Source organism: Triturus cristatus, chromosome 4_2, assembly GCF_964204655.1.
Source record: "Triturus cristatus chromosome 4_2, aTriCri1.1, whole genome shotgun sequence".
Classification (NCBI taxonomy): domain Eukaryota; kingdom Metazoa; phylum Chordata; class Amphibia; order Caudata; family Salamandridae; genus Triturus; species Triturus cristatus.
Genome location: NC_140586.1, coordinates 165,054,263 through 165,079,953, shown reverse-complemented (window position 1 = coordinate 165,079,953; position 25,691 = coordinate 165,054,263). Strand labels below are relative to the sequence as shown.

Sequence of the window (25,691 nt, the reverse complement as noted above, 5' to 3'; positions counted from 1 at the left end):
CATCTTTCACTCTTCACCTCCTCGCTTCTCCACCTTCTCTCGTACATCTCTTTCTTCCTCTCCATCCAAAACAACAACAGCCAACTCTGGCCTGACAGGCTGTCTTCGTCTAGTCCATGACCGGCTAACCTCTAGTGCTCCAAACTAATAGTCTCTAGAGAGACCGCATGGACAAAAGCATATGCGGACTTCACAGCCAATCAGCACGTCGGAATTCTGTGTGGCGAATTAGGATTGGGCGCGGCGCCTCCTGTGTTCCAATCCTAGGCCACTTTACAGGTTATCAATCCCTCGCACTCTCGTAACATGTTGATCTGTGGGATAGGCTGGTCTACGACCCGGAAGTGCTAACATTATGGCCAAATGACATCCGTTAGAAGATGAACAACGGACGACCGATATGAGGCTAAATTCACGGTCCGTGTAACTAGCGGACCCTGCCTCCAAAGGGCCAAAGTGGTAAGAATGGATGGCTTGGAGATTTGAGGATGGGGAACTGTGGACAGTAGAAAGAGGAGAATTAGGGTAATTAGGGGGAAGCATACAGGAATGTGGTGGGTTGTACGGGAGGATGGAGGCTTAGGGACAGAAGAGGACTTTAGGATGAACATTCGTGGGTAAAGTCATGAAGAGAAAGCCTGCAAACATGAATGGAATTGGGGGCAGGGGTAAAGCAGGCCTGGGGGTAGGAGGTGGGCAAAGGTGGAGTAAGGTTGTGGGCAGAGGGTTAGCTAGCTCTAGCAGGTTAGCCTAGTTGTAATGAGGGTTTGGGCCTGGAGGGGGATGGGCGGGAAGTTATATGCAGGGACTCTGAAATACTTTATGCTTGTGGAGATTAGGCCTGGGCTTAATTGGCATAAATACCTGTGAGGAAATTACCCAAAATGTCCCAAAAGAAGTTACGCAGGAATGTATTATATATTGAAATACTGATTTTTGAATTTTGCACTCATTTATAGCACAAAATGCATCCTCTCATCTGTTTTTTGCTTTTAAAAACGCGCACAATCGTGCTTGACGTGAATAGCAGCCACCCTTGTTAGGTTCATTCACATCCATCCTGTGCGCCCTCAATACGATTTTCACCTGATCGACGCCTGAATTCCATTACCTGGCGTAATCTTAGGTATTTCCCTTAATCATAATCCGAAAATGTGGAAATAAATTGGGATTATGCTAGTGTAAATGAAATTTCGCCTGGGCCTAGTGGAAACCTGACATTATTGTGGAGAGTGAACTAGAATTTGCGTAGCTTAAATTTGGAGGTTTCTTTCATAAGGCCATCCTGTAAATCGGGTCTCTAGCCTTTAAAAAAAAATATAGTAGTAATGTTGAGTTTATTGAAAATGGTTACATTGTGCCTTCTCATGGAGTAAGCCTTGGTTGCTTGCTATTCTTGCCCATGGGGAAATAAATTTACTCCATGAACAGCTTGACTAGCCAGCAGGATTAGATAGTTTGTGAGCTACTGAAACACCAATAGTAAATTACACGTATCTGTCAAGAAACCGGCTCCAATCAGGTTGCTAGTGATATTAATAAACATTTACAGGACCTCTATACTAGATAAGGGCCAGCAGCACATTTTAGCCATAGAACTGAGTCTTGGCATCCAAACTCAGTTTTACAATTTTGCTTACATTTACTTGTAATAAACATAATGAAAACGTTAAGTAGGACTTCCGAAGCAATTTGTTCTCCTGAAATGATAGTCCCTTGGACTGTCAACTTAAAGGTATCATACAACCATGTGGTATCCGCTCTGTCCTTGATGTTCATACGGGACAGAGCTGAGGACAATATAGATGTTTCCAGCAGCCCGGCACTCTTGGGGCTTTAATAAGTGCCTTTATAGGAAGCCCAGTCTAGTAGGCCTGGCATGTATGTTTAATGTTACATGTTATCTTTGTTACTCTGATTACATAGGATCTGGAGACAGTATATCACAGGGCACCTGATGAAAGCCTCTGACCTATATTGGCCTAACCACAAAGTTCTGAAGCATGTTTACTGAATAAGTGAGGTGTAATAATACGTTGCATTATATTTTGACACCCAAGAATTACCTGACTTTAGCCATACCAAAGGCCCCGGAATAAAAGGATACCTTAGGGACCCCTAGGTATTTTTAACTAGACTATAGTAGACCCCGTCTAGAGTTGCATATTAAAAGTGCTTCCTGAAACATGGTAGATCCCACCCTGGTTTAGAAGGACCAGGATGAGACCCAATGATAAACCACAACACCAATATGGTGTGTGAGGGTCAACAAAAACATCACTGGATTGCTTAAGCCATGATTGCTGCCCAATCAGTTATTTGAATGATACCACATGGTTGTTGGATACCTTTAAAGTGACAGTTATAGATTGGGAGAAAGTATCCTGTATCTCCCCAAAAAGTTTCACACCATTCCTGAATAATTAAGGATCTAGGTATATTTTTGCGATACAGTCCCAAGGCCTTGCCATCAGATCCATCCAATCTTGGTGGTTGTTTAGTGAGCTGGCTGGATCATGTGGAATTAGGGCAACATTTTATATTCAGATTTACTCACATGGTGGCCAAATAGATTTCAATAATTGGTACCGCCTTGAGAGATTGGGCGCAAAGATGCATATTTAGGCTTGAACTCTCCCCCAGAATAAGCTCAAAAAGCACTTTAGTATACCGCCCGCCTGGACCTTCAAAAAAGTTAAGTCAACGCTTACTCGAAATATTGGTCCCATGTACTAGCGTCGTAACAGTTCCTCTCGTTGAGAGACCTCAATTATCATGGGGAAGATTCCCTTAACTTAGAGACTAGCCAATTATATGCGTTTAGCAACACTTGGCCTATAACAACAACTTAATGGATCAACTCATGTCGCAGGTCATACTCTGGACCTAATTTTTAATAACATCTTGCAATTGACTTGTGAACTGCTCAAACCTTTACTCTGGACAGACCACTCACTCATCTGCTTTCAGATCCCTAATCACAATGACAGGAAAAATGAGCACACATTATAAAAATATGTCTAGACAGTGGTAGAAAATTACCCGGATTCGGTGTTTAAGGAGCTGAGGCTCACTGTCCCTTCAAATGATCGAAACGTAGATCAAGCACTTTCTGACTACAATAGAGCTCTGAATTCTGCTTTAGATAAAAAATAGCCCTTCTGAAACCTTATGACAGTCTGCTACATAGACCCCACATGCCTTGGCACTCGACAGAACTAAAAATAGAGAAAGCCTCTTGTAAGAGATTAGAAAGATAGTGGCGTCAGACTAATCATCTAACCGATAAGGAGGCTTATAGACTATCCATAAACATGTACCATCGCAACATCAAGAAAGCTCATAAACTGTTTATAGCTAACCAAATCGCTGAGGCTAAACATTCCTCCAAAGCCCTCTTTAAAGTGTTTAATACGTTTATAAATCCCGGTGCATTCTCCCAAGAAATAACTACTTCACAATCACTTTGTCACTTCGTAGCTAACCACTTTGAAGACCAAATCAAAATGATTTTTCAGAATTTCTCCAGTTCACTTCATTGGGCCTGTGAGGAGCTCGATTTTTCTGCACTTCCCCCAAACTGTGCTACCAGCCTAAGTAAATTTGAATGTTTTACACCAGAGACAATTCAAAAATTTCTCGTCTCCACTAAGTCAGGCTCTCCCTGAGATGTCTGACCCCCCCTCCCCCCCCCCCATCGGATCATGGCAGACCTCTCATATGAGCTTGCCCCCTCAATCTGTTCCCTATTTAATTTATCTATCAATACAGGTAAAATTGCTTCGTATGTACTGGAAGGCAGCTCAGGTCAGACTAATAAAAAAAAAAAAAGGCCAACTTGGTACTGACCAATTTTGCCAACTATCGACCCATCTCACTGCTCCCTTTACTGGGAAAGCTATTATAGAAACCTATAAATAAGCAACTTCTAGAATATCTGGAGGCTAATAGAATCTTGGATTCATCACAGTCCGGCTTCGGATAATCACACAGCACATAGGCAGCCCTGGTAGCGGTCACTGGCCACATCAGATGCTCTCTCAATGCTAACATACCATCAGTGCTGATGCTGCTGGACTTGTCCACAGCATTTGATACTGTACCCCATCCCAGGGTACTCAGTAGGCTTCAAGAAATTGGTATTCATGGAACAGCATGTCTGTCTTGCGCCTCTCAGATAATACAGCTCCCACGCGATGGCTCAACACTCGGCAAAGCAAAATACTCTAACACAAAACAAACAACACCTTTAGAAAAGGGTTTTTATTTTACAAAATGCACGGACTCTCTCTTTTAGAATAAGGCTTGGGGGTTTTATTTTACACAATACTCTCTAACAGAAAGGCTTACCCAGATGCCAAATGCAGAACATTAAATACACAAATATATATATATATTCTCACATGACACGGGTGTAGCCACTTTAAAAATGTCTCTTGCAAAGCAAGCCTCATGTGATCAAGGCCGTTTTACCGTCCGAAACGCGTCATGGCAGGCAGAAGGGAGCAATAAAATTTCTCTACCTACCACGAAGAGGAGTTCGTGCATTCTTTTTTGCATAACAGCTAAATAATACTGACGAATAAACAAGCAGCAAATAATATGAGATAACACTGAAGACAATATTATATGCTGGACGTCCTGCAAGAGATCAGAAAGCTATATATACATCAAATGATTACTTTAGATGTGCACCTCAACTCACTCGCACATCATAAAGAAAACGCCTCAAATGATCAAAGCCACTGGCCAACCATCACAATGGCAATAACCAAAACTCAATACTTCACCTGGTGCAAACACTGCATCCCAGCCCACTCCTGACTGGGGAAGTTAAACAGCCATGGTTGAGAGCCTCGGCAACCACAGTTCCATGCTCTGAAGTAGACGCGTACGTCCCAGTTCGGATTCCAAACTCCTGGTTTCTAAGTCAACAACCCTCAGCTTTATAATCTCAAAACACACTAGAAGGTTCGATAGAGACCTCCCCCGCGCCAGAGGAATCTTACCAGAACTGGCCAGGTTCCCAGCAAGCACTCCCATGGCAGGAAGGAGTTCTCACATCCCCTTCTCCAAATCTCGCATGTTCCAGCCTTTATCTTGAAGAAGCTCACAAAAGCCTTCAGGGTTTATTAAACAATCTTTCACAAAAACAATCCTTGAACGTGATTAATCCAAACAACTTGCAAGCGTTGCTGTGCACGCAGATAAAGCTCAAGCAAGGCAGAGTCAGAAAAAAGGAGGACATGAGGCCATGTCAAAGCCAATAGTAAGAACTTCATAATTCTCATCAATGTACAACACAATGCACAATTGTGCACAACTGCTTATAGATTCACATACTTCATCTTTCAATGTCCTATAGCATCACATACTTCATCTCTCAATGTACAACACCGAGCATTACTGCCCACAACACTGCACTTCGAGACCAAAAAGTACATTCCACACCTCTCACACTTTCAAATGCACATCCTGTTCTTGGCAAGGCTGTCCTATTCTGTGTCAGCTCCCACTGAAAGACTGCAAGATTACAAGAAACTAACTTTTAAGAGAAACAGACATATGCAGGACGTTGTACATTCAGGCTAGGATAAAATAACACCCCAAAGTCAATTAAAATAATGGTAGTCAAAGGTCATTACAGGGTGTCAGACCACAAGAGTGCCTCTAGCACTACACAGCATTACTGTGGCTTTCTGACTTTCTTTCCAACAGTACCCAAATGGATATTCTGGGTCCCTAGAAGTCTTGTACCATGACTCTGAACAGAGGGGTAACACAGAACACGTGCCTCAGCCCTACACTTTTTAACTTTTATGTTGCTCCCTTGCCAAAATCATCAGAGCCTTTGGCTTTGATATTGTATCATACGCAGGCGATACACAGCTGCTAATGTCCCCAGACAAAAATCTGGTTAAAACTAGAGAATCTTTTTCTGCTGGGATGAGTGCAATTGCTACCTGGATGACTGAAAATTGTCTCCAGTTAAATGCAGCAAAAACGGAGATCATTCTGTTTGGGAAGGCCCAACATCTCTGGAAGCATGATTGATGGCTCCCAGAACTTGGATTGGCCCCTTCACCTAAGCTAGTGTTTAAAAATGTGGGAGTCCCGATAGATCAATCTCTTACCATGAAAGAACACGTTTTGGCCACCGTAAGCTCGTGCTTCCACATGATGCATTTGTTGAGAAGAGCCTTTCATTTATTACCGCTTACAGCAAGGAAAACTTCAGTTCAGGCGTTGATTATCAGCCCTCTGGACTATGGTAATACGCTCTTGCTCTCAGCTAACGAGACTTTGCTATCTAAACTTCAGGTGGTACATAACACCACTGCACATCTCATCTGCAAACTCCCTTCTGGAGCTGCATCCTCGCCTCTTTTAAATAAGGACCATGTATGCAGTTGATATTACCGCAGGCAAGAGAGTACCCAGTCTTAACATCCAGCCATCAAAATTGGCTCAAGTGGGAAATGTATGGTCTTTGGAGCAAGCAGTATAGCTTTGGAGTCTCTGGTCTACTGTACACAAGGGTATGACCTTGAGCAAATTAAAGTCTTCCTGTGCCTCTGTCCCCTAATTTACCAATATTCAAGAACTTCAAAACATATTTAGTATTAGGTTCTGTCTTTGCTTTTATATTGTAATTACATGAAAAGTGTCTGAAAGTGTGTGACGTCCAGCAAATTGTAGTGTTGGAAAATAGATTCAAAAGATACCCGAGTTCATACAGTATAATTTCCTTTTTCTGATGACACAAAATTAGTCAAATCCATTGCTTAGCACTATGGTCTTAGGCTAGGCTTCCAGACACTGACTGACAATTCAGCAAGGTCCTTTGTTGCTTTACAGACTCTAGGCAGTGCCATTTTTTCCCCGATCCTCCCAATGGTTTATGGTCACTTCGCAGTAAGAGTTCGCATTCCTCTTCATTGGTGTTGTGCAGTACCTCTATCCTTTCACAGATCTTCCAGCTATCCTGTAAAGAAACAACGGCCACGAAAAGGCACCTCTTCACATCTCATGATGTGAACAGCATTTAGGGAGTAACAAGCCGAGGGGGGCACCCTGCCAGGACACGCAAAGCTTTTTGCCATCTGCTGCAGTAATCATATCTTACTGCTCCTAAGCCTTTCTTTGCTGTTTCTTTTGTGTCTGACAGAAATAGGGACATTTGGTATCCGCAGCTGCAGGGCATAGAACAGAGCCCCAAAGCAGCACATTAGGAAAATGGCACTGTAGGTCACCTCTAGTGGCCATGTGCAGTACAATGGATACCAAGGTGCAAAAAAGGGTATAGGGCGGGGTCGTGGGAGGGAGATTTTGGGAAAAGGAGCTGAGGCCGGAAGAAGGTGGTGGTCTAGGAAGATGCCTTGTGGTAGAAGTAGAGCAGAGGACTAGTGACTGGGAAAGTATTAGTGGGAGGGGTTCTCAGCTTGGGACTTAAAAGTTAACATAGGATTAGTTGAGCGGTGTCCTAGCGACCATACAGCAAGTAGAATATTGGTCAGCAAACTTGTAATTGTACAGTGCACAATTCTTTTTACAGATTTTAAATAGTGTCTAAAGTGCCTTTGTGGTTTTTTCCCCCCTACAGAATATCTCATTGCAAGGACTGATGGAGAGAAGTCCGTTCTGGGAGCCTATGAGCAAACTAAGAATTTGTTTTCACTTTTAACTTGTAAGAAAAAGACCCATAGCAGAAAAGCTAAGATGGGTATGAGGATCAAACTGCACAGCACAGATCACCCCAACAATCTGTTAAAAGAACTCAACAAATGCAGACTTTCAGAGAATATGTGTGATGTGACCATAGTTGTAGGGCAGCGCTCATTTGCTGCACACCGGGCAGTGTTGGCTTGTGCTGCAGCCTATTTCCACAACCTCTTCATGGACTCTGGTGCCAGCACCTATGTGGTGGACTTCATCACCCCAACCAACTTTGAAAAAGTCCTCAGCTTTGTCTACACTGCAGAGCTCTTTACCGATCTCATCAACGTCGGTGTCATCTATGATGCTGCTGAAAAGCTGGGAATGGCAGATCTCTTGCGTGCTTGCCATGCCACCTTCCCAGACCTAGAAGTCTCACCAGTTGTCAAGCAGTCTGCCACATCAAGTGATGGACATAATAGTAACTCGGTGGACCTAAACCATTCTGTAGGGGATCCTCGGTGTAGCAGTTCAGACAGAAGCTATGTCTCGCCTGGAGAAACAGCTGGTTGCTACAAAGGGGATGATAGAAATCCAGCCTGTGAACCTAGCCAGAGTATTGCAGTTCCATTTCCGCTCCCCACAAAGATAGAAGAGGACGACGACGAGGAGGCTGTGGAGCATTTTCCCTCCCCTTTGGCATCTCAGTCCAACATCACAAACACTAATCTGGGGCTTCCGACAAGCACGACCTCTTGCCAGCCCTATAAGATCCAGAGCAATGGGGATTACAGTAAGAATTGTTTCTTTGCTACTGGTTCAGCATTGGGCTATTCCACTGGTGGCAATTCCTGTTCAGGGAACACAGAGCACCTACCTGATAGGGGGTTTCGACAGATGGATGATCTTCAGTTGGAAGAGCTGGAGGAGGAAGATCTTCAATTTGAAGATGTTGCGGAAGGCTTGGGCCCACCAGAGGATGTCATTGAGCTCAGTGATGCAAGTGAAGATGAAGTAAGCATTGGCCATGGAGGACGTAAAGCCATGCCCTGTCAGGTGTGCAAGAAGGTGCTAGAACCCAACCTACAGCTGATCCGGCATCATGCCCGGGAGCACATTGACCTGCAGACAGGCAACTGCAAGGTATGCAAGACTCACTTTCAGGATCATGCATCACGGGTCACTCACGTGCTCTCACATGTTGGTATCTTTCTCTTCTCCTGCGACATGTGCGAGACCAAATTCTTCACCCAGTGGCAGTTGACACTACACCGCAGGGACGGGATATCTGCCAATAATGTGATTGTTCATCCCAGTGACCCACTGCCAGGTGAGATCAATTCTTTTGGTGGTGGACCAGGATCACAGCTAGCCTGCAACATATGCCGGAAGACGTTGGTCAGGGATTTTCACACTGTGCGAAGTCACATTCTTGAACACGTGAACCTGAAAGGCCTAACATGCGGGCTGTGCGACCAGCGCCATCCAAACCCATGCAGCCTTATGTGGCATGCCCTGTCCCATATGGGCCTTAGCATTTTTTCCTGTTCTGTCTGCGCCAACAGCTTTGTGGACAGGCACTTACTGGAGAAGCACCTGGCCGTCCACCAGGGCACAGACAGCCCTGTGTTCCGGTGCCACCTCTGTGGCCAAAGCTTTGATTCAGACGCTGCTTGCCGCCATCACATCAACCAGCACCGAAGTGGCATGGGGGACGACCATCGGCAGGGCTTTGTTGAGCAGCATGGCATTCTAAAGCGTAAGGTCCCTGAGGAGTTTCTGACCGATGATGCCTCTCTGCAGGCACAGACTGGACACAGTAAGTACAGCTGTAAAGTGTGCGGCAAGAAGTTTTCCCACACCAGCGAGTTCAACTACCACCGGCGCATTCACACCGGGGAAAAGCCCTACCAGTGCAAGGTGTGCCAAAAGTTCTTCCGCGGCCGCTCTACCATTAAATGCCACCTCAAGACTCACTCTGGCGCCCTCATGTATCGCTGCACAGTTTGTGGGCATTACAGTTCCACCTTAAATCTCATGAGCAAACACATCGGTGTTCACAGAGGCAACTTGCCTTTGGACTTTACTATTGAACAAACATTCATGTATGTTATTCACTCCAAAGAAGGGGAAAAACCCACAGATAGCGGACTTTGAGCCCGAAATTTACACTGTTTTTCTATTTTAATTTAACTTTATTTAGTCTTTTAAATTTTAATCCTTGGACGTTCTGTCGTAGTTTCCTAGATATAGGAATATAATGTTGTACCAAATGAACCAGTCACTGCAAAGTCTGTGGCGAGTATGTCTGCAGCCTCTGTAGCTGTAGGCTACTTTCAAGAAACCTTGATGCCTGCAATGTATCTCAAATCCTTTTCCAGTCACTCATTTGACATAAGGCATTTTTTACTTTGCAGTGCATTCAGTCGCAGTGGTGTGTTTTCTTAATGTGACTAGGGCTGGATAATCATGTTTGTCGTCACTGCCCATATAATAACCCCTACCTCCACCAGCTCTTTTTGTTTTCAGGCTGAGGTGGTGCAGTCTTGTGTTCTGTGTACACTGGCTTCAGATTTTTAGTCCTCGTCCAATTTGTCTCATATTGTGATTTGAAACCAATCACCCTCAACTTCCAACTTCCAAATGTAACTTGAAATTTGAAAAACAATTGTCATGTTTTAGTCACTGAATAGATCATTTTAGTTATCATTAGTTACTGAAAAGGCATGTGTAGTGACTGAAAGAAAGGACAGGTCAGTTTTAAGGTGATGCATACTTTCCAAAACATCTCTGATGGGAATTGGAGCTTTTACTTACCTTTGTCAGATTTATACATTAAAATCCTGCTGCTTTTGAGTATATGAACTATTTAATATGGGCATCTGTTTGTAGGACAGCACCTCATGCGTGTAAAGCAAGCTGTGGCGATGTTGATACGGTTATCTAATCTCCAGTGAAGCCTCTTCACATCACACTGGAACACTCTACAACTTGTTAAGAAATTAAATAAGACACTAAAGTCATTTTTAAACTGTTGCTCGCTGCCCTAATGACTTTTTAGCCTACCAGCAACAAGAAGCGAAATGTCTGATTCTGGCTTTATTTATTTAATTTATTAAGCAACCTCCCAGTTTTAGTCTGTCTTTCGAGAAGAAAAACACTTGTTGGTGAACATGGATTCCACCTCCCTCAAATTGGTCTGGCCCATTCTCGATCCTCTTTTGAACCCAGTCCCTCACCAGCCTTTTTGCTACATGCAACAATCTGGTAATTTGTGTGCTGTTAAACATCCTTACACAGTTATGAAGTATATGTTTTGAAAACTGTATGCGTTTTCCATCCGTTTATGAAGAAAAAGCTGGAAGGGAATTAGTTCATTAGCTGGTTTCCTCAAAGTTGTCTTGCACTTGGCATGGCCTGTTTTTCATCTGTAAATATAGTTCTGGTTGCAACACCTGCCTGAAAAAAAGGGTTTAAAATACCCAGCTTTTATCAAGCCAGTTAACCCTTCTGGTCTCGCAAACGTAGTGAATAGATGCTATTTCTGAAAGGGTTTATACACTGGGCTCTAAGCTAAGAAGAGCACAGAAGTTTTGGAACATTTATACTCGGACAAGTAGATTGAACGTTATCTCTGCACACGTTCTTTTGTGAGACTTGTTTGTGCTAGAAATTATACACTGTGTTGGGATATGGAGGAGGAACGCTAAACGCCCCCTCACTCGTATGCCTACAGAAAAATGCTGCTTTTTTTAGATTACGGAAAAGAGGAATGAGAAAACAAAATCTTGATGTATCTCATTGGGTACATCATTAAAGAGGATGGTGCCATCAGTTGTTTCTCTTAGCTTTTACCAGTCTAGTTCTAAAAAGTTTTAAATAATAGCTGTTCTTCCTTTTAAAATAGTCTGTGTTAGAGCGTCTGCAGAAACTTGACTTGGCTCCCAGATGCCTGCTGATCGTGGATTCATGCTGCCAAGACCATGGGGGAGGTTTGATGCAGCATGTGAAAGTGAGGGGACAATGGTGCTATCCAGAAAACTGTAATTTCATGAAATAAAAAATATTGAATTGTAGCTTTACGTGAAAGTGGCATAGTGGAATTTCCTCACATGCTGATGAAAAATAGGTTTTTCTCATTCACTGGTGGAAATTGAGGCCATGATGAGCATTATTTCAGGAACATTTGGATCGTGCTTTTGACCATGTACATTTAATGAATAGTTGCAGTTAAATGATTTTTAAAACGTAACATCGGAATACTTTTCTGATCATTTTGTTTTCTAAAGAAGGATTTTTTAATTTTTTTTACTGTAAGTAGTAGGGTCTGATATATTCTACGTGGCTTATTTATTTTTGTATTGTGGCAGAATTAAAGCAGCTCCATGACTATCCTCTCCTTAAAATAAAGTGCCCCATGGGGCCTAAACCTCATTCCCTCTTTTCTGCCTTCAGGATCTTGTAACTTGTGGGGTCTTTTTCGTAATTTACATTTTTAATGCAAGGAACGTCTACTTAGTTGACTTGTGCCATCCATTGGAACATAGTGTCAGGCTGCACCTGATCTAGTTTTGGGAAAAGAGGTCACTAATAAACCTTTGATCGTGCCCTTTTGAAGAGCCTTTTTAGTAAATACATAAAGATTGCTATGACATCCGAAATATTTCTCTTGCTATTCTTAATGCATTTTAAGATTCTTTCTGCTTGTGGTAATGCATTTTTTTAAAATAAGTAATTTCTGCTGTTTAACTTCTCTGCAGTGTAAAATCTTTTACACTTCAGCTTGACCTCTTAATAAATAGTTAGTGAAGATGTAATGTTTAATACGCTGTACACTACCTTTTTTCAAAGACTAGCTATGACTTAAAAGTACAAGACTGATAGGCATGAGGTGTGGGCTAGTGGTTAAATTGTTAACTGTGAAACCCAGAGGTCAAACATGGCAGCTTCACTTGCTGACTGTGGGCTGAATACCCAATTCTCCCTCTTTTTCTTTATATGCTAAAATTAGAAGCACTTGTAACTGGCTAAGCATTGGCTTTGATAACTATATACAATAGCTGTATACAAGGGCCAGCTGGACTGGGTGGCAGCCATCTTTCCTGTGGATGTAGGCAAAAACAAATCTAGAACACACAAAATCCTTTACCCCTTCTGTAGCCTCTCGCCTACTTAACAAAAATGAGAAGTGATATATCAGTGACCCTAACTGGCCACTAAACATCCTGGCTGCCTTTTTTCTAGGGTATTCTACTACCTTCAACGTATTAGTAAATTCAGTGTAGCTAGGATACTGTTCACTCTTTATTTGTATTTTAGTGGTAGGAAACTTATTTACATTTTCAAGGCTAAGCAGTCCTTGTTAAGGCCAATTTACAAATGAATTAGGTTAAGAAAAAGGAAATTTTCTCATAATGATGTGGTAGCAAAAAAACTGAAACGTTAAGGCTTTTCCTTGTTCTGATCGGGTAAGACCTACACTTGAGGGTAATGGCTCAAAACTGCTAATTTAAATCTAGAAGTCCATGATTTCTCTCCGGAAGGCAGGGCAAGAAGTCCTGCATATAATTTATAAACCCAATCAAATCTTTATGGCCTATATGGTTATGTTACCATGAAAGAACTGAATTACTGTATCCATGACCATAGTGGGCTGGAAATATACCATATTTTTCGAGTCTGATCCTTTGATATTGGACTCTGCTGGCATGGAGTTCAATTTTCTCAATGTTACATGTTAAGAAATTGGTATTCTTGGCTCACGTATGGCTTCACATTCAGCAAAACTGTAAAAAAAAAAAAACTACGAGATGGTGCAATGCTTCTATTCAGCTTGTTCTGCAGGCTGTGGAGGTCCTTTAAAAGTAAGTTAGAAATCTGATTGTTTTTAGGAGCGTTGATGTGGAGAGTTTATTTGCAATATTGACTGGTAGAGTTCCTCTTGTTCACTGGTGGAGTACCTCTTAATTTTATGTCGCATTGTGATAGCACCAACTTAAGGGAGCAAAGGTTTATCCTTATTTCAGGAGTTAGTTTGAAGGTAATCATTCCACACAGTTTGCCAACAAAGCAGATGTTTCATAAAGGCAGGACCACCGCTCAGGCTAGAAGTGTTGGTATAACGTGTATGTGTTTGCTATCCAGCTCTGTTCAGGCTAGACCTTTGTATGTTTCACTTTGTGGACCTGTCATTGATTTTTACTGGGTGGCTAATCTTGGAGACAGGCTTTCTTAAATTTGCATTGGTACCATTTCTCTTAGAGTCTGATTTCTGGGCATTGGTACTCTTCAAAAATATGAGTTTGAGTGATTATGGTAAACAAATACTGATGGATTGATACTTGGTGTAAGGGAAATGGAGATAAAGCGCAGTGCTCTTCTGACTTTCTTTCCATCCCTACATATATGTATTCCTAGAAGTATAACCTCTGCATACGGTTCTTGATATGATTGGTTCTGTTTCTTTGTATCTTCAAAAACACTTGAATTGCTTTTTAGTCAGGCTCAAATCATCTATTTGAAAAAATGTATTTTTTAAATGTGCTCTTTCTTTAAAAAAAAAATTTGTTTTATTAGTTCTGGTGAAACCTACTAATAGAAAGGTTTACTTTCATATTGACTCCCCTCTTCAGTCCATATCCTACATTTTTGGAGGGAAGCTGTGAATCACCCTGACAAAAAGATGCAGCTTCTGGTGAACATGCCCTGTATCTTTTAGTTCTTGTAGAACGAATATTAGATTTATATTTTAGAGTAAATCGGATTTATATTTGAGAGTAAATTGTTCATGGTCCTTGATCTCGAACCTGACCTATTTATTTGTGTCATCTGTTTGTGCAAAACGAATTCTGGCACAGGTAACCACAAACTGGTGCAGCATCCTTACCTAGCTTTTCAATTCTGCTAGATTAGTTTAGAAAGCAGCTTCTTCTTTTTGCCCCGTTGTTGGTGCGGGCTCAGTGTAACTTCAATCCAAGTAGTTTTTGAAGTGGTGTTGATTTTTTTAAATTTTGTTAAGAAACAAACAAACCTTGTGCAGTCCTCCTTTCCCACTCATAAAAGATTACAGAAACATTAGCCCCTTGAATGCCTTAAGTATTTGTTACGGCCACATCCTGTTTTTTGCTACAAGAAATATTAGTGATCAGGTAGATGTTTGCCCATGGGCGATAATTTCTAACTGCGTTCGTTTTCTATAGATTGAAGGTCTCTGATCTCAGTCCTTTGTTCCCCAGCCCCTACCCTAGAGAAAGATGAAAATATTGTTTTAAAGTAAAACGCTAATATAGAAATGAAAGCTAGCCAAGGAGTGTTGCAAGTGCAGCAACCAGACTGTTCTGTAATAGCCGAGTTCTGTGTTTTTGTGTACTGTAACTAATGAAGGATTAGATGAATTTTGCCTGTGCAGAGATAACCTTGACAAAGCTATTAAACTCTTCCTTTCTCTGAAGTGGTCAGAAAACAAGTTTGCTAAATGTATGTTTTTACAGGCTGGCACTTAATCATGACATTGAAGGTCTGGCGTTTCCCTCAGAAAGTACTGTGTAGCGACCTCATTTTGTTAGTTGGCAGATATGTCTTTTGTGCCCCTCTGTACAAAAGGCAAGGGCATGCTGCACGCTTGTACTTTCTCCACGTCACCTCTTTCAATCCTTTTCCGTTGTCACCATGTGATCTGGCTTAGAAAATCTGCGTTCTTAAACCCCTGCTTCTCACACTGCAGCTCTGTGCACTTATTTGGGAAAATAACCACTCTTCTCCCTTTGCTGGGAATTAATGAACTTCGCTAGACTTAATTTTTACCCCTTTTAAATAGAAGGCAAGGTTGCATCTCTCTACTCCTGCTTAATGTAGATTGTAGAGTTGTTAAATGTGAGCGAAATTTAAATGCATGAGCAATGAATTGCAGGACTGTTTCACTATAAATTATTTCATCGTTGCCACAGTTCAACATAGCAGATTGCTTTTTGCATGCACACGCACTGGAGAGTGTCATAACATCATAATGCTGAAGTTAGCAATAGAACACAAAGATTCTGTGTAGTCATGGTCTTCCATTCTTCATTTCAATAATCTTCTCTCATTAATTTGCAGCACTGGGTATTGCTTTCTTAGTGCACTTCCCAGAACAAAAGGGGAGAAGATGTGTTGTGTCTACCCCGTCTAAAATGGAGTAGATGTAGTCAAACTGTTAGATGGTTACCAGCTGGAGCATGCAGAGGAGGACATGGGTTAAGAACACACATTGGCTTATGGTAGGGGGGTGGCAGGGCAATGTGGTGTGTATATTTGTATCAATAATGGCAACATCATTACTTTGTGCCAGTCTGTAACCCTTTTCATGCTTGTTGTCAATTGAGTCCAATATGGAAGCTATCTTTTTGTTTGTGTGTAAATGTATAAAACATTGATTGCTGACTAACACATCCTCATTCTCTGGCAAAATTGAGTCGTTGTTTCCCTTTCATCAGAGCTGTATGTGGTGAGACAAATGTCGATCTGTCATGAGATTGGGAGTGTGTGTGACAGATATGCAGCACTCCCTGATCCTCTGTAGGGTGATGCAGTAAATAACAGATTGATTTAATGTGAGGAGATTATGCAGAAACCTATGTTGAAATCCAGAAGGAGTTGAGTCAAGCATTTCTAGTTAAAGCACTCACCATAAATTAAATATCTGTTCATGTTCATTCACGTGTAGTCTAGAATGACAAAGACCAAGACTATTTTTATATTTTCTTTGTTTTTACAGTTAAATATTTGAACCACTAATTTACAAGTGTGGCTAGAAACAAGCAGTTTCAACTATGTATAGAAATTTCAATTGCTTTTGTTGGGTATTGAAGGATGCCTTTTTCTCAGCCAAGTGTCCTTTTGATAAGTCGTTTGCTAAGATGTTAAATTTTCTTGTATGATTAGTAAATTAATCCAGGTTGCAAAACATGCAAAGTTGATAGTATTACTTCTGCTTTTATGGTGTTTTCAGATTGTGAGACTTTTTAACAAAGGTTCTAAAAGAAAACCCATGTCCAAAATTTCTGATGGCAAGCATTTCACTCTAAGAGAAAGAACACATTTAAAAAGTGAAATTTGTTTGCATCCTAACATCTTAAATAATCCAGTTGTGTATTCTGCCTGAAGCCTCTCTAAAATTGTCAAGCTGATCTCTGCATGGGCTCTCTCTAGAGTTGTTTCTCTGTATGTGTCCCTGTTAACAAACCTGTTTCTCTTTGGAAGTTCCACTGAGGGATGTAGTGTACATTTTTTTTTTTTTTTTACATGCAAAATGTGTCTTATTTTATTCTTTTATTTCTTATTAAAGGTAATTTTGTACCTACAGTAGACTTGAAAATTCAGCGTTGTTTGACAGAGGGTGAAGGTGGAGTTTGGGGGCCTGTGGGAGGAGGTGGCAGAGGTAAATTGTACTCCCATCGTTATTTTTAACCCTCTAATTGGCTCATCAGTGCCCAAGATAAAAAAAAAAAAGATTCTGATCTACTTTACTCATCATATTGACACCCAGCCCAGTAGAAACTGACCAATGATTTGGGATTTAAAAATATAAACCGTGCCTTTGCTGGCTTTTGGAAGGGGGGGGAAGCATGCCCATAATGCTGAATTGCCTTTGCTCAGTGTATGGGTGGACAGAAGGCTGTAGATATGTTTATCATGGCACAACTATCACCTCTACTTAATGTTGAACTGGACATGGTACATTTATTTTATAGGTTAAGTACGCAAAGGGTAGTCTGTGTTATGCATGAATCTTAAGCAAGCTAGGAAGGAGCAGGCACAGCCCTCCTTTTTAGGTCGATCCTGGGCAGCGCATGCGCTGCGAGGCATGCTGTATTAGAGTATAGACTTGCAGCTCCGCCCATATTTTTCCAGGCTCGTGTCATTGTCCTACGTAAATGCTGGCTTCTGATTCGTTAAATGGCTTGTTAGTCCCTCCTTAGTACCGCCTTGTCTTCATTTGTAACCTCCGATGAGGACTGGCCCTTTTACTTCTGTTACACGGTATGTCTATTTAGTCTGTAAGCTCTATTTTCTTTAATAAGTTTCTCCTACTGCAGGCACAACATGCTTTTCTTCAACATTCAGTGCACCATTTGCACTTTCACTTTCCAAGCAGCCCGGGACAATGGCTGTCGCTTCTTTGAAGTAAAATAGGTCTCACGTTTACAAGAGTTTGAGCCTTTGGCATTGTAAGTGACAATGCCTTTTATTTATGTGCTAATTATCAAAACGGATAAATAAAAGGCATTGTCATTACAATGCCAATAGCTTAAACTCTCGCCTATTGCATTGCAAATGCTTGTTTTTTTAAAAATAAGTATTCTGTAGAAATAGTTACCATTCAGAAGCCGTCCTGAACCAGACAAGTAAGCTATGAGTTCCCAGGTAACCTGCATTCAAAACATGGGTAGATATGTACCTTGCATTTACATTAGCAGTGTTGTGTATTTTGCAAGTTCTAATTTCCTCAAAATACCGACAAACTCAGAGCTGTGCATGCAAACATACTTTCCAATTTGATTTATCCTAGTACCTGAACCCTCCTAACATTAAAGCAAGATTACCAAATTAATGGAGACGTAAATATGAGTATCAGCCAGGGAAAGATTCAAAAAGAGGTTTCCTGGAACACGGAGAAAATAAAAGTATAGGAGGGGGGACATACAATAGAAGGGTGATAACACCAGAATTTAAAGGTAATAGACACAGGGTACTCTAAACCGAAGGATCAAGTTTGTGGCACTTAAGCAGAGGTTTTGGAGGCAGTAAAGAAACTTGTATGAGGCATGAAAGAGTGTAAGGGAGAAAAGGTGAGTGGGAATTCACAATGAATGCATTTAAACAAGGGACGTAGGAAATTGAAACAAAAAAACAAGCATTGGCATAGCCAATAGGTCTTGCCTTTGGGACCTTATAAGTTTTTAGTTATGCTTTACTTTATCGTGGGTGGAAGCTTTAACATATGTATTAGGCATATTATAGAACTGCATTGAGAAGTACTTATTTAAATTGTTTTTTGTACAACTAAACTGCAGGATACATTTGAACAATACTAATAATAGGGTACCAAATTAAACTGGCAGAGAATTTAACAGAAGAATTGGGATGGTATAAACACATGGCAACAGCAGCTGGTATAACATGGTTAAGAAGTAAGTTCTTCTGTATACATATATTAGAAATATGTGAATACATTCGTATATGAGCAGAATGTTTTTCAAATTAAATTGCATACTAAAAACATACCTCTTCACTGATAAAGCAAATGTATGCACTTTAAGCAACAACTAAACTCAAGTCTTGGTAACCCACTCACATCAGGGTTATTTTTGGTTCCACCTCACAGGCTTAGGTTCTTGGCGAACCCAATTTATGTTCCCTGAAGTCGGTGTGCGCTTTGTGTGCGTATATATAAGGGTCACGGTGCCTGCCACGGATTAAATACGGTAGAGTGTATTCCAAAAGTCGCAAAGCGCATTTTGTTACCTTTTTGCACACTTTGCTGCAGAGCGAAAAACTAACCTATGGCCTGTTTCTGCTACTGTTTAAATACCACCACTAACAATAACTTTTCAAAAGAAGCCTAGGTCAGAATTTCGGTCTTTTTTTTAAGTCCACGAACAGGAAATGCATGTACTGAAGAAATCTGTGTGCACGCAGCAGCCACAAATAAAAGCAGGGCTGACTCTCATCCTTTCCACTGTTCAAAAAGCATTATCGCATTACCATTACATTAGGTAATAATAACAGCACATAATGTTCTAGTACAAAAAACTAACAGCTTGTAAAAAGTGGTATGTAAATAGAACATTTTATTATTAAGAGTGATTCCCAAACAGAGGCTGCGGGCCACGCCTCTGCTTGGCGCCAACTTTACCTTGGCCTAGGCGTACACAAGAACACTTAGCAACATTTATTTCATCTTGCACCTATAAATAAACCTCACTTGCCGAAATTAGGGTTCCATTCCAAACTATTGCAATAAAATAACTATAGAAAAAAAAAAAGAGCCAATTTCATCTGTATCCGGAGGGTTTTTGATGCTCTCAACGTTGTACATTTAACATGCCCGGAAAAGTGCACACAGAAAGAAATGGAAAAACGTAGGAACAAGCAAACACAAATGAGCAACATAAATAGTTGTGTATACAAACAGAGAGAGCAAGACACGGACAGTGAGAGAGGGACAGGTATAGACAGATACGCAAGCATACACAGGTATAGACAGAGATAAAGCAAAACAAGTGCAACGAGAAAGGCTATACAAATAACTGAACAAAGACAGTAAAAGACGGACATATACCCAGAAACAAAGAAAAGGAGGCACGTTGCGTTATCGTCGCAGGATTACCACTGTCTTTATAGCGTTGCCAAAAGACACTTGGGGGCACCCTCTCCGCAAGACAACAGTTCCATACACAAGGGTTCAATAGTGTATACAACGCGTTCCAACATATACAAAAAAATTCACTGTCAGCCAATGCAGTGCGACATGTTTTAATGCAAGGATTTTTAAGCTCACAACAACACAATTTTAAGTCACTGTAAACAGAGTACGTCAAATATCCTCAAAAAACTAACTTTACTGCTCTTTTACATATGCTGTCTGCCTCTGCTCTGTTAGCGGTAAGTAATAGGAAAAAAACGTGAACGTGCGGCAGCGAAACTGAAAAGACACCGCGCTAATTAAAAACAGATGGCGCCCTGCGCGCCTCTGCTCGCTCCCGCAAGGTGGATGCTGTGGGAGGAAACATTTGCTTAAAAAGGAAACTGAAAGACACTACGCTAATTAAAAACAGATGGCGCCCTGCGTGCCGCTGCTTGCCCCCGCAAGGTGGATGCCGTGGGAGGAATCATTTGCTTCAAAAGGTGGGTCATTTACCTGCCTTTGGCCAATTGCATGCTTTCTTTTTGGAAAGACGCACGCAAAGGCCAATCCAATTGATGCAAAAAAAAAAAAAAGCCACATGCATGAGTTTCAGAAAAGTGCGCTAGGCTCGACCTAAAAAGAAGCCTACAGAGTAAACTGAGATGCATTTTTTGAGAGGGGAAAATTAAAAGTGACGTCTTGTAGAAAAATGTACAAAGATCTAGGAGGGGCTAGATGGTAGACTTGAAGATCAATAATTGCGATAGTCCAGATTAGGAAAATAAAGACTGAACGTGAGGCTTTTATGTTCATTGACTAGAGGACATGTTTGTGATCTTATAGTGCTTGCAAACGTATAGAAAATAAGAGCTGTGCTGTGAGAAAGAAAGAAAGAAAAAACCCCAAGGCATTACAATAAGTCCAAGACCCACAAAGCCCATGGTCCAAGACCTATACTTGATCCAGAAAGTCCTGAAAAGTGGACCTATTTGTGTTGGAATATAGGCCTCAAGCAGTTCATAAGTTGCATCTCCCCAATGGCTTCACAAATAATTAGGACTAGTATCCTACTGCCACTACAGGAACTCTCAACTTGAACAATGGCAGCCATTTTAAATGAGTGCACTAACTAGACCATGTGTGGGGTTGAAACATTTGAATGCTTTTGTTCTATGAGATTGGCTGCCTTATTTTTGAAGTCTATAAAAAATGGCGTTCCCTCGAAGTAAAGAGTCTTTACTTCTTGAATTCTATATATAGCTACTTAGAGAATAATTAAACATGCTAAACCATGTTACTACTAGCACTTTCCACATCACATAGATTTCAGCTGCATAGGCAAACTTTACAGATGCTTTCACAAGGAAGTACTTCTGCGCCTTTTTAGGTCTTGCCCACGGACCACTTTTAGTTAAAAGCTATCTGTTTGCAAAAGATGTCATGTGCACCATACCAACAATTTTGAAATGGCCCCTAGAGGGCAGAATGTTTTAATTTGTAAAACAAAGGCCTCAAAGAGCCTGAGGGGGTGGAAATTCCCCTGGGCTCCGTGAGGCCTTTGCTAAATATTGGAATGTTAATGTTTCAGGTTTCTACCGACCATTAGCATCCCAGAGTACTCCATTGTTTTCAAAGGAGTGCTCAACATTCCAATGTTCTAAAATATGAGAGTCTTTGTTGAGCCCTGAATAGAGCAGTTTTTGTTGTAGGAATCTGTAGGCTATGGGGACAGTGCGGTATTGAATAGAGATGTGTGCTTGGATCCGGGGGACGGTGTGTGGGTCTCCTGTTTGGTCATCTGGAGAGGGAGTACAAGATACATTTTTAGTATTTCATACTGTTATTTTTATCTCTTTGCTATCACCTTCCCAACTAGGTTCATGTGAGAAGCTGTGATAAGTGCAGGGATTTATGTTGGCGCATTGTCTGTTTTAAATGGGGTTCCCTGTGGTTTGTCTGTAGGTGGACTCGTGTACCCAATAAACACGCATAATCCTAAAGTCTGCTGCCTTAATTCAAGGTTTTCCAACAGGCTTGCTCACCTTACCTTATCTTATATTTAGCATCTTACCTAGCCTGATGATCATTTTTTGCCAGACAGCGATACCTTGAGTATAGAGACGTGTCCTCTAGAAATCCCAAAATCAAAACATTCTCTAATCTCGAAGCAGCCCTTCACAACCACAGCCAACCATCAGATCTTCCTCCTCAAATAAGAACCAACCAGATTGCATGTCATTCTGAAAATCTTTCTAAATTAATCGATTCAGTCTCTATTCAAACTAAAATAAACCTTTGAAAGTTCCTATAATATGCTATGCTTAAATCGATTTATTACAATAGTCAGTGTTACTATCTTGACTGTAATCTCTCTTTTGCTGATAATTTACCCAAAACATTCAGTCGTAATTCCTTATCCACATGCTTGGCTCTATTGAGGCTAAATTTGCCGGAGCCTATTTTGTAATCCCAATATTTCACACTAGTATCAATACCAGCATCTTCATTAGGGGCATGTTTTCTATTAACCAACAAAGTACCTCTACTTTGCTTCACAAAGAAAAGCTTCAGAAACTACTGAGTAAGTACATAAGTATCGCCTCATATAATTTACAGAGTTCTCACAACAAAATGCTGTCCACTCCATATAGCATTGTGAGAAAATCCCTCTTTTTGTGTGAAGCCCCCAGTTTATTTTTTATTCATTTTTTGCTGACTGATATTGCTGTCTGTCCCCTGAGACACTGCTTTTCAGTCCTTAATGTATGTGCTGGGACCCCTAACACACGGTAAAATTGGCTAATCCTAACTTGGCATGTTTAACTTTTCATTAGAGCCATATTGTATGGTACGAGAAACGTCACCAGTGGCACGAAACGTTAATTGAGACCTGTGGACATTTGCACAAATTGTGCCATTCCTTGGGCTGGTTATGGAAATACATGGCCTCAGGCCTACATGTGTAGCCTGACTGCTACAGCCTTAAAACCTGCAATATAACCTTGCAAAATAACCCTTTGACAGGACAGAACCGTACTTTTAAATATTAAATATGTGACCCATAAGTCCTCCTTGTTGCCCACAAGGTAGGTTACCTAGTATTTAAAAGCAGAACATGTAAGAATTTTATATTTTCACGCTAAATTGCTGTAGCTCATTCTATCAGGGAAAAAGCTAAAGTTTAAATAAAATAAATATTTTCCTAACTTCAGTTTGGAACAATCTACATAAGTGATTAAAACACTTTTCAATATAGTTTAAACAATTCGATTTAATTGTAAAGTTCGATTCTTGATAAATAAACAGTAAAAATAGCTTTTGAAAAGTTCGCCTTTGCCCGCCCAATGCTCCACTAGGTTAATTAGCAGTAGCCTACCACAAATGAGATATGAAAAACACTCCTAGAGGAGAAACCATGGTTCAGGCCTTTTAGCAGGTAGAGCAGTGTGTCAGGCATGCAACTCCCCTAAGCGCAGGTAGGATAGTTGGGAAGGGATCAGGAACTTCAGTGACTTAAAGGGATCGTGGTGGGGCCTGCCCATTCATAGTATGGTGTTTTGGGAGACCTGTGAAGTTAAATCCCTTGATCACATGGCCAGTTGTAGTGAGCTTGTCACAAGTCCAGTCGGTGGGGTAACTGCCCCAGAACCAGTTTGGAGTGTAACACCAGCCTACGGCAAGATCAGAAAAGCTCTGTGATGCCAAATCTCTTTCAGAATAGTGCACTGTGGGATAGTGTGCAATTATGCAAACCGGATGAGGCGCAAAAGTGAGAAGGTTTGCCTGGGGATTTTTTTTCTCGTCTGTTAGGTAGTGTGCAAGAGTCACCCCGCACCCCAACTGACTTGGAGAATCCTACAAAAGTGTCACTTCTTCCCCATCTTACAGACTATGTTTACCAGTGAAAGAAGAGAGGGGGACTGGCCTGTCTGGGATTTGTGTGGTAACCTTTGGGCCTGGACCTGGTCCCACCTGTACCCAGGACTGAGAAGAGTACTCCGAGGGTCAGTTGGCTGCCCTCCTTTCTAACTAAAAAGACACAACAAGCTGTAAGAGGCCCTTTTCCTGGAGCGACCAGCTGACCAGTAGCAACTGGACCCTGCAGGTGGCTTCTACTGGAATGAGTGATGCTGTCTGCTCCAGAATGTCTGGAAAATGGTGACTTCAAAAATGTTTGCACCTACAAGACCTCCAGAGTTTCAATGGGACAGCTAGGCAAATGTGAATGATTTTGGGAGGAGTTCATCTGATACATCTTCTGAGCTTGCTGGATTTGACTTTCAAAAGAAAATAAATCTGAAGGTAGAAAGCTTGACCAGGCGAAAATTTATTTTGGATTTTTTAATTGGCATAAGGTCTTTTACTGCACCTTACCCTTTTGGGAACATGGAGGTGGATCTGTGTTGTTTTATCCTGCTAATGTTGATGCAATGCCAGTCTACCACCAGTGGAATGTTGACTGGGGCTGAGCTGCCTGCTGGCTGCTCCTGGTGGGGTCTTTATCTGATCTAGACTTGGTCTTTATTCTATCTTAATCTAATCTACTTGTGATCCTGTACCATCTTTCAATAAACCTACTTAAATCATCACTACTGAATGGACTTGATTACCACATGTGTGCAATAAAGAGCCTCAGCGTTGGAGTGCTGTGAACTATGGCCAAGCAAATATGGCTGACGTTGAACAGGGAATCTAGGAGGAGTTTTCCACAAAGCCCTCAGCCTGGGAAGAGGTCCTTTAACTATGGACTGTCGTAGAGGAGAATGAGGTAGCGCAAAAAGAAGAAGAGGCAGATCATAATCTGTCTCAACAATGTGTCTTGTGTACAATTCCCTGTGTTGGTGCCCACAGCCTGAGTCCCTCAGAGCTGGCAGTTCTCTAGATGGAGTACCATGGCAAGCAGTCGGAGAGGGACAACCAGGCCAAGCTGTCTTCCATTGCCTTGGTGAAAAAAGGGATTGCACTGGAGGATAATGAACTTTCCTTGGAGGAGAAGAATTCCAAACTTGGACTAAAGTTCAAAGGAGATGGTGGTAGCAGAGTGAAGTGTCCTCAGGAGAGTCAATATTCCCTAAATTGTCTTAAGATGTGTCTAGGTTTGTGGTGTGGAAATGACATTGATGAACAATTCACTTCTTATAATGAGAGGACATTGAGAATGCACAGGATGGACAAACAGCACTGGGGGACATTGTTGTGGGGGTTGGTATCTACCCAGGGGAGGGATATGCTTGTAACTCTACAGGAGCATTTAGCAGAGTCCTATACCCACATGAAGGATGCATTCGTGTGTGTTTGGTCTCACTCCTGAAGAGTACTCTTAGAAGTTTAGAGACATCCACAAAGATTCACTGCAGTCTTGGTATGATGTCAGGATCCACAAAGTGCACAATAGAAAGATACCCCAAGTAATCTGTGCACCTAAACTTAGTGGGAGTTCGAGGTCACATAAAAGAAACCTTAAGATGGCCACCGCCAGGTACTACACATGTCCGTACTAGTTTTTTTTTTTTCAGGCTTTGAGAAAAGAATCTTAAGTGCATGCTGAGTTCGAAGTGGCGCACTTCCTTCACCTGAAGGAATCTCTCGATATCGTTGAGCGTGTTTTTTCAGAATTAGTAAGTAGTGGCATCTTTGCTTCGGTAGTTAG

The 25,691-nt window shown here is 41.4% G+C and overlaps 1 protein-coding gene across 1 annotated transcript; it reads left to right on the top strand.

Moving 5' to 3' along the window:
- The first annotated feature begins 324 nt into the window (after nt 1-324).
- Nucleotides 325-12,090, top strand: ZBTB39 (zinc finger and BTB domain containing 39). The gene is made up of 2 exons (XM_085600965.1): nt 325-459; nt 7,604-12,090. Exon 2 carries the CDS (start codon nt 7,720-7,722, stop codon nt 9,811-9,813), a length of 2,094 nt encoding a protein of 697 aa, XP_085457091.1. The 5' UTR covers nt 325-459; nt 7,604-7,719; the 3' UTR covers nt 9,814-12,090.
- Nucleotides 12,091-25,691: the final 13,601 nt, after the last annotated feature.

What these genes read in the sequence shown, in the direction of transcription:
- ZBTB39 (XM_085600965.1), top strand. Translation starts at nt 7,720, where the DNA reads ATGGGTATGAGGATCAAACTGCACAGCACAGATCACCCCAACAATCTG.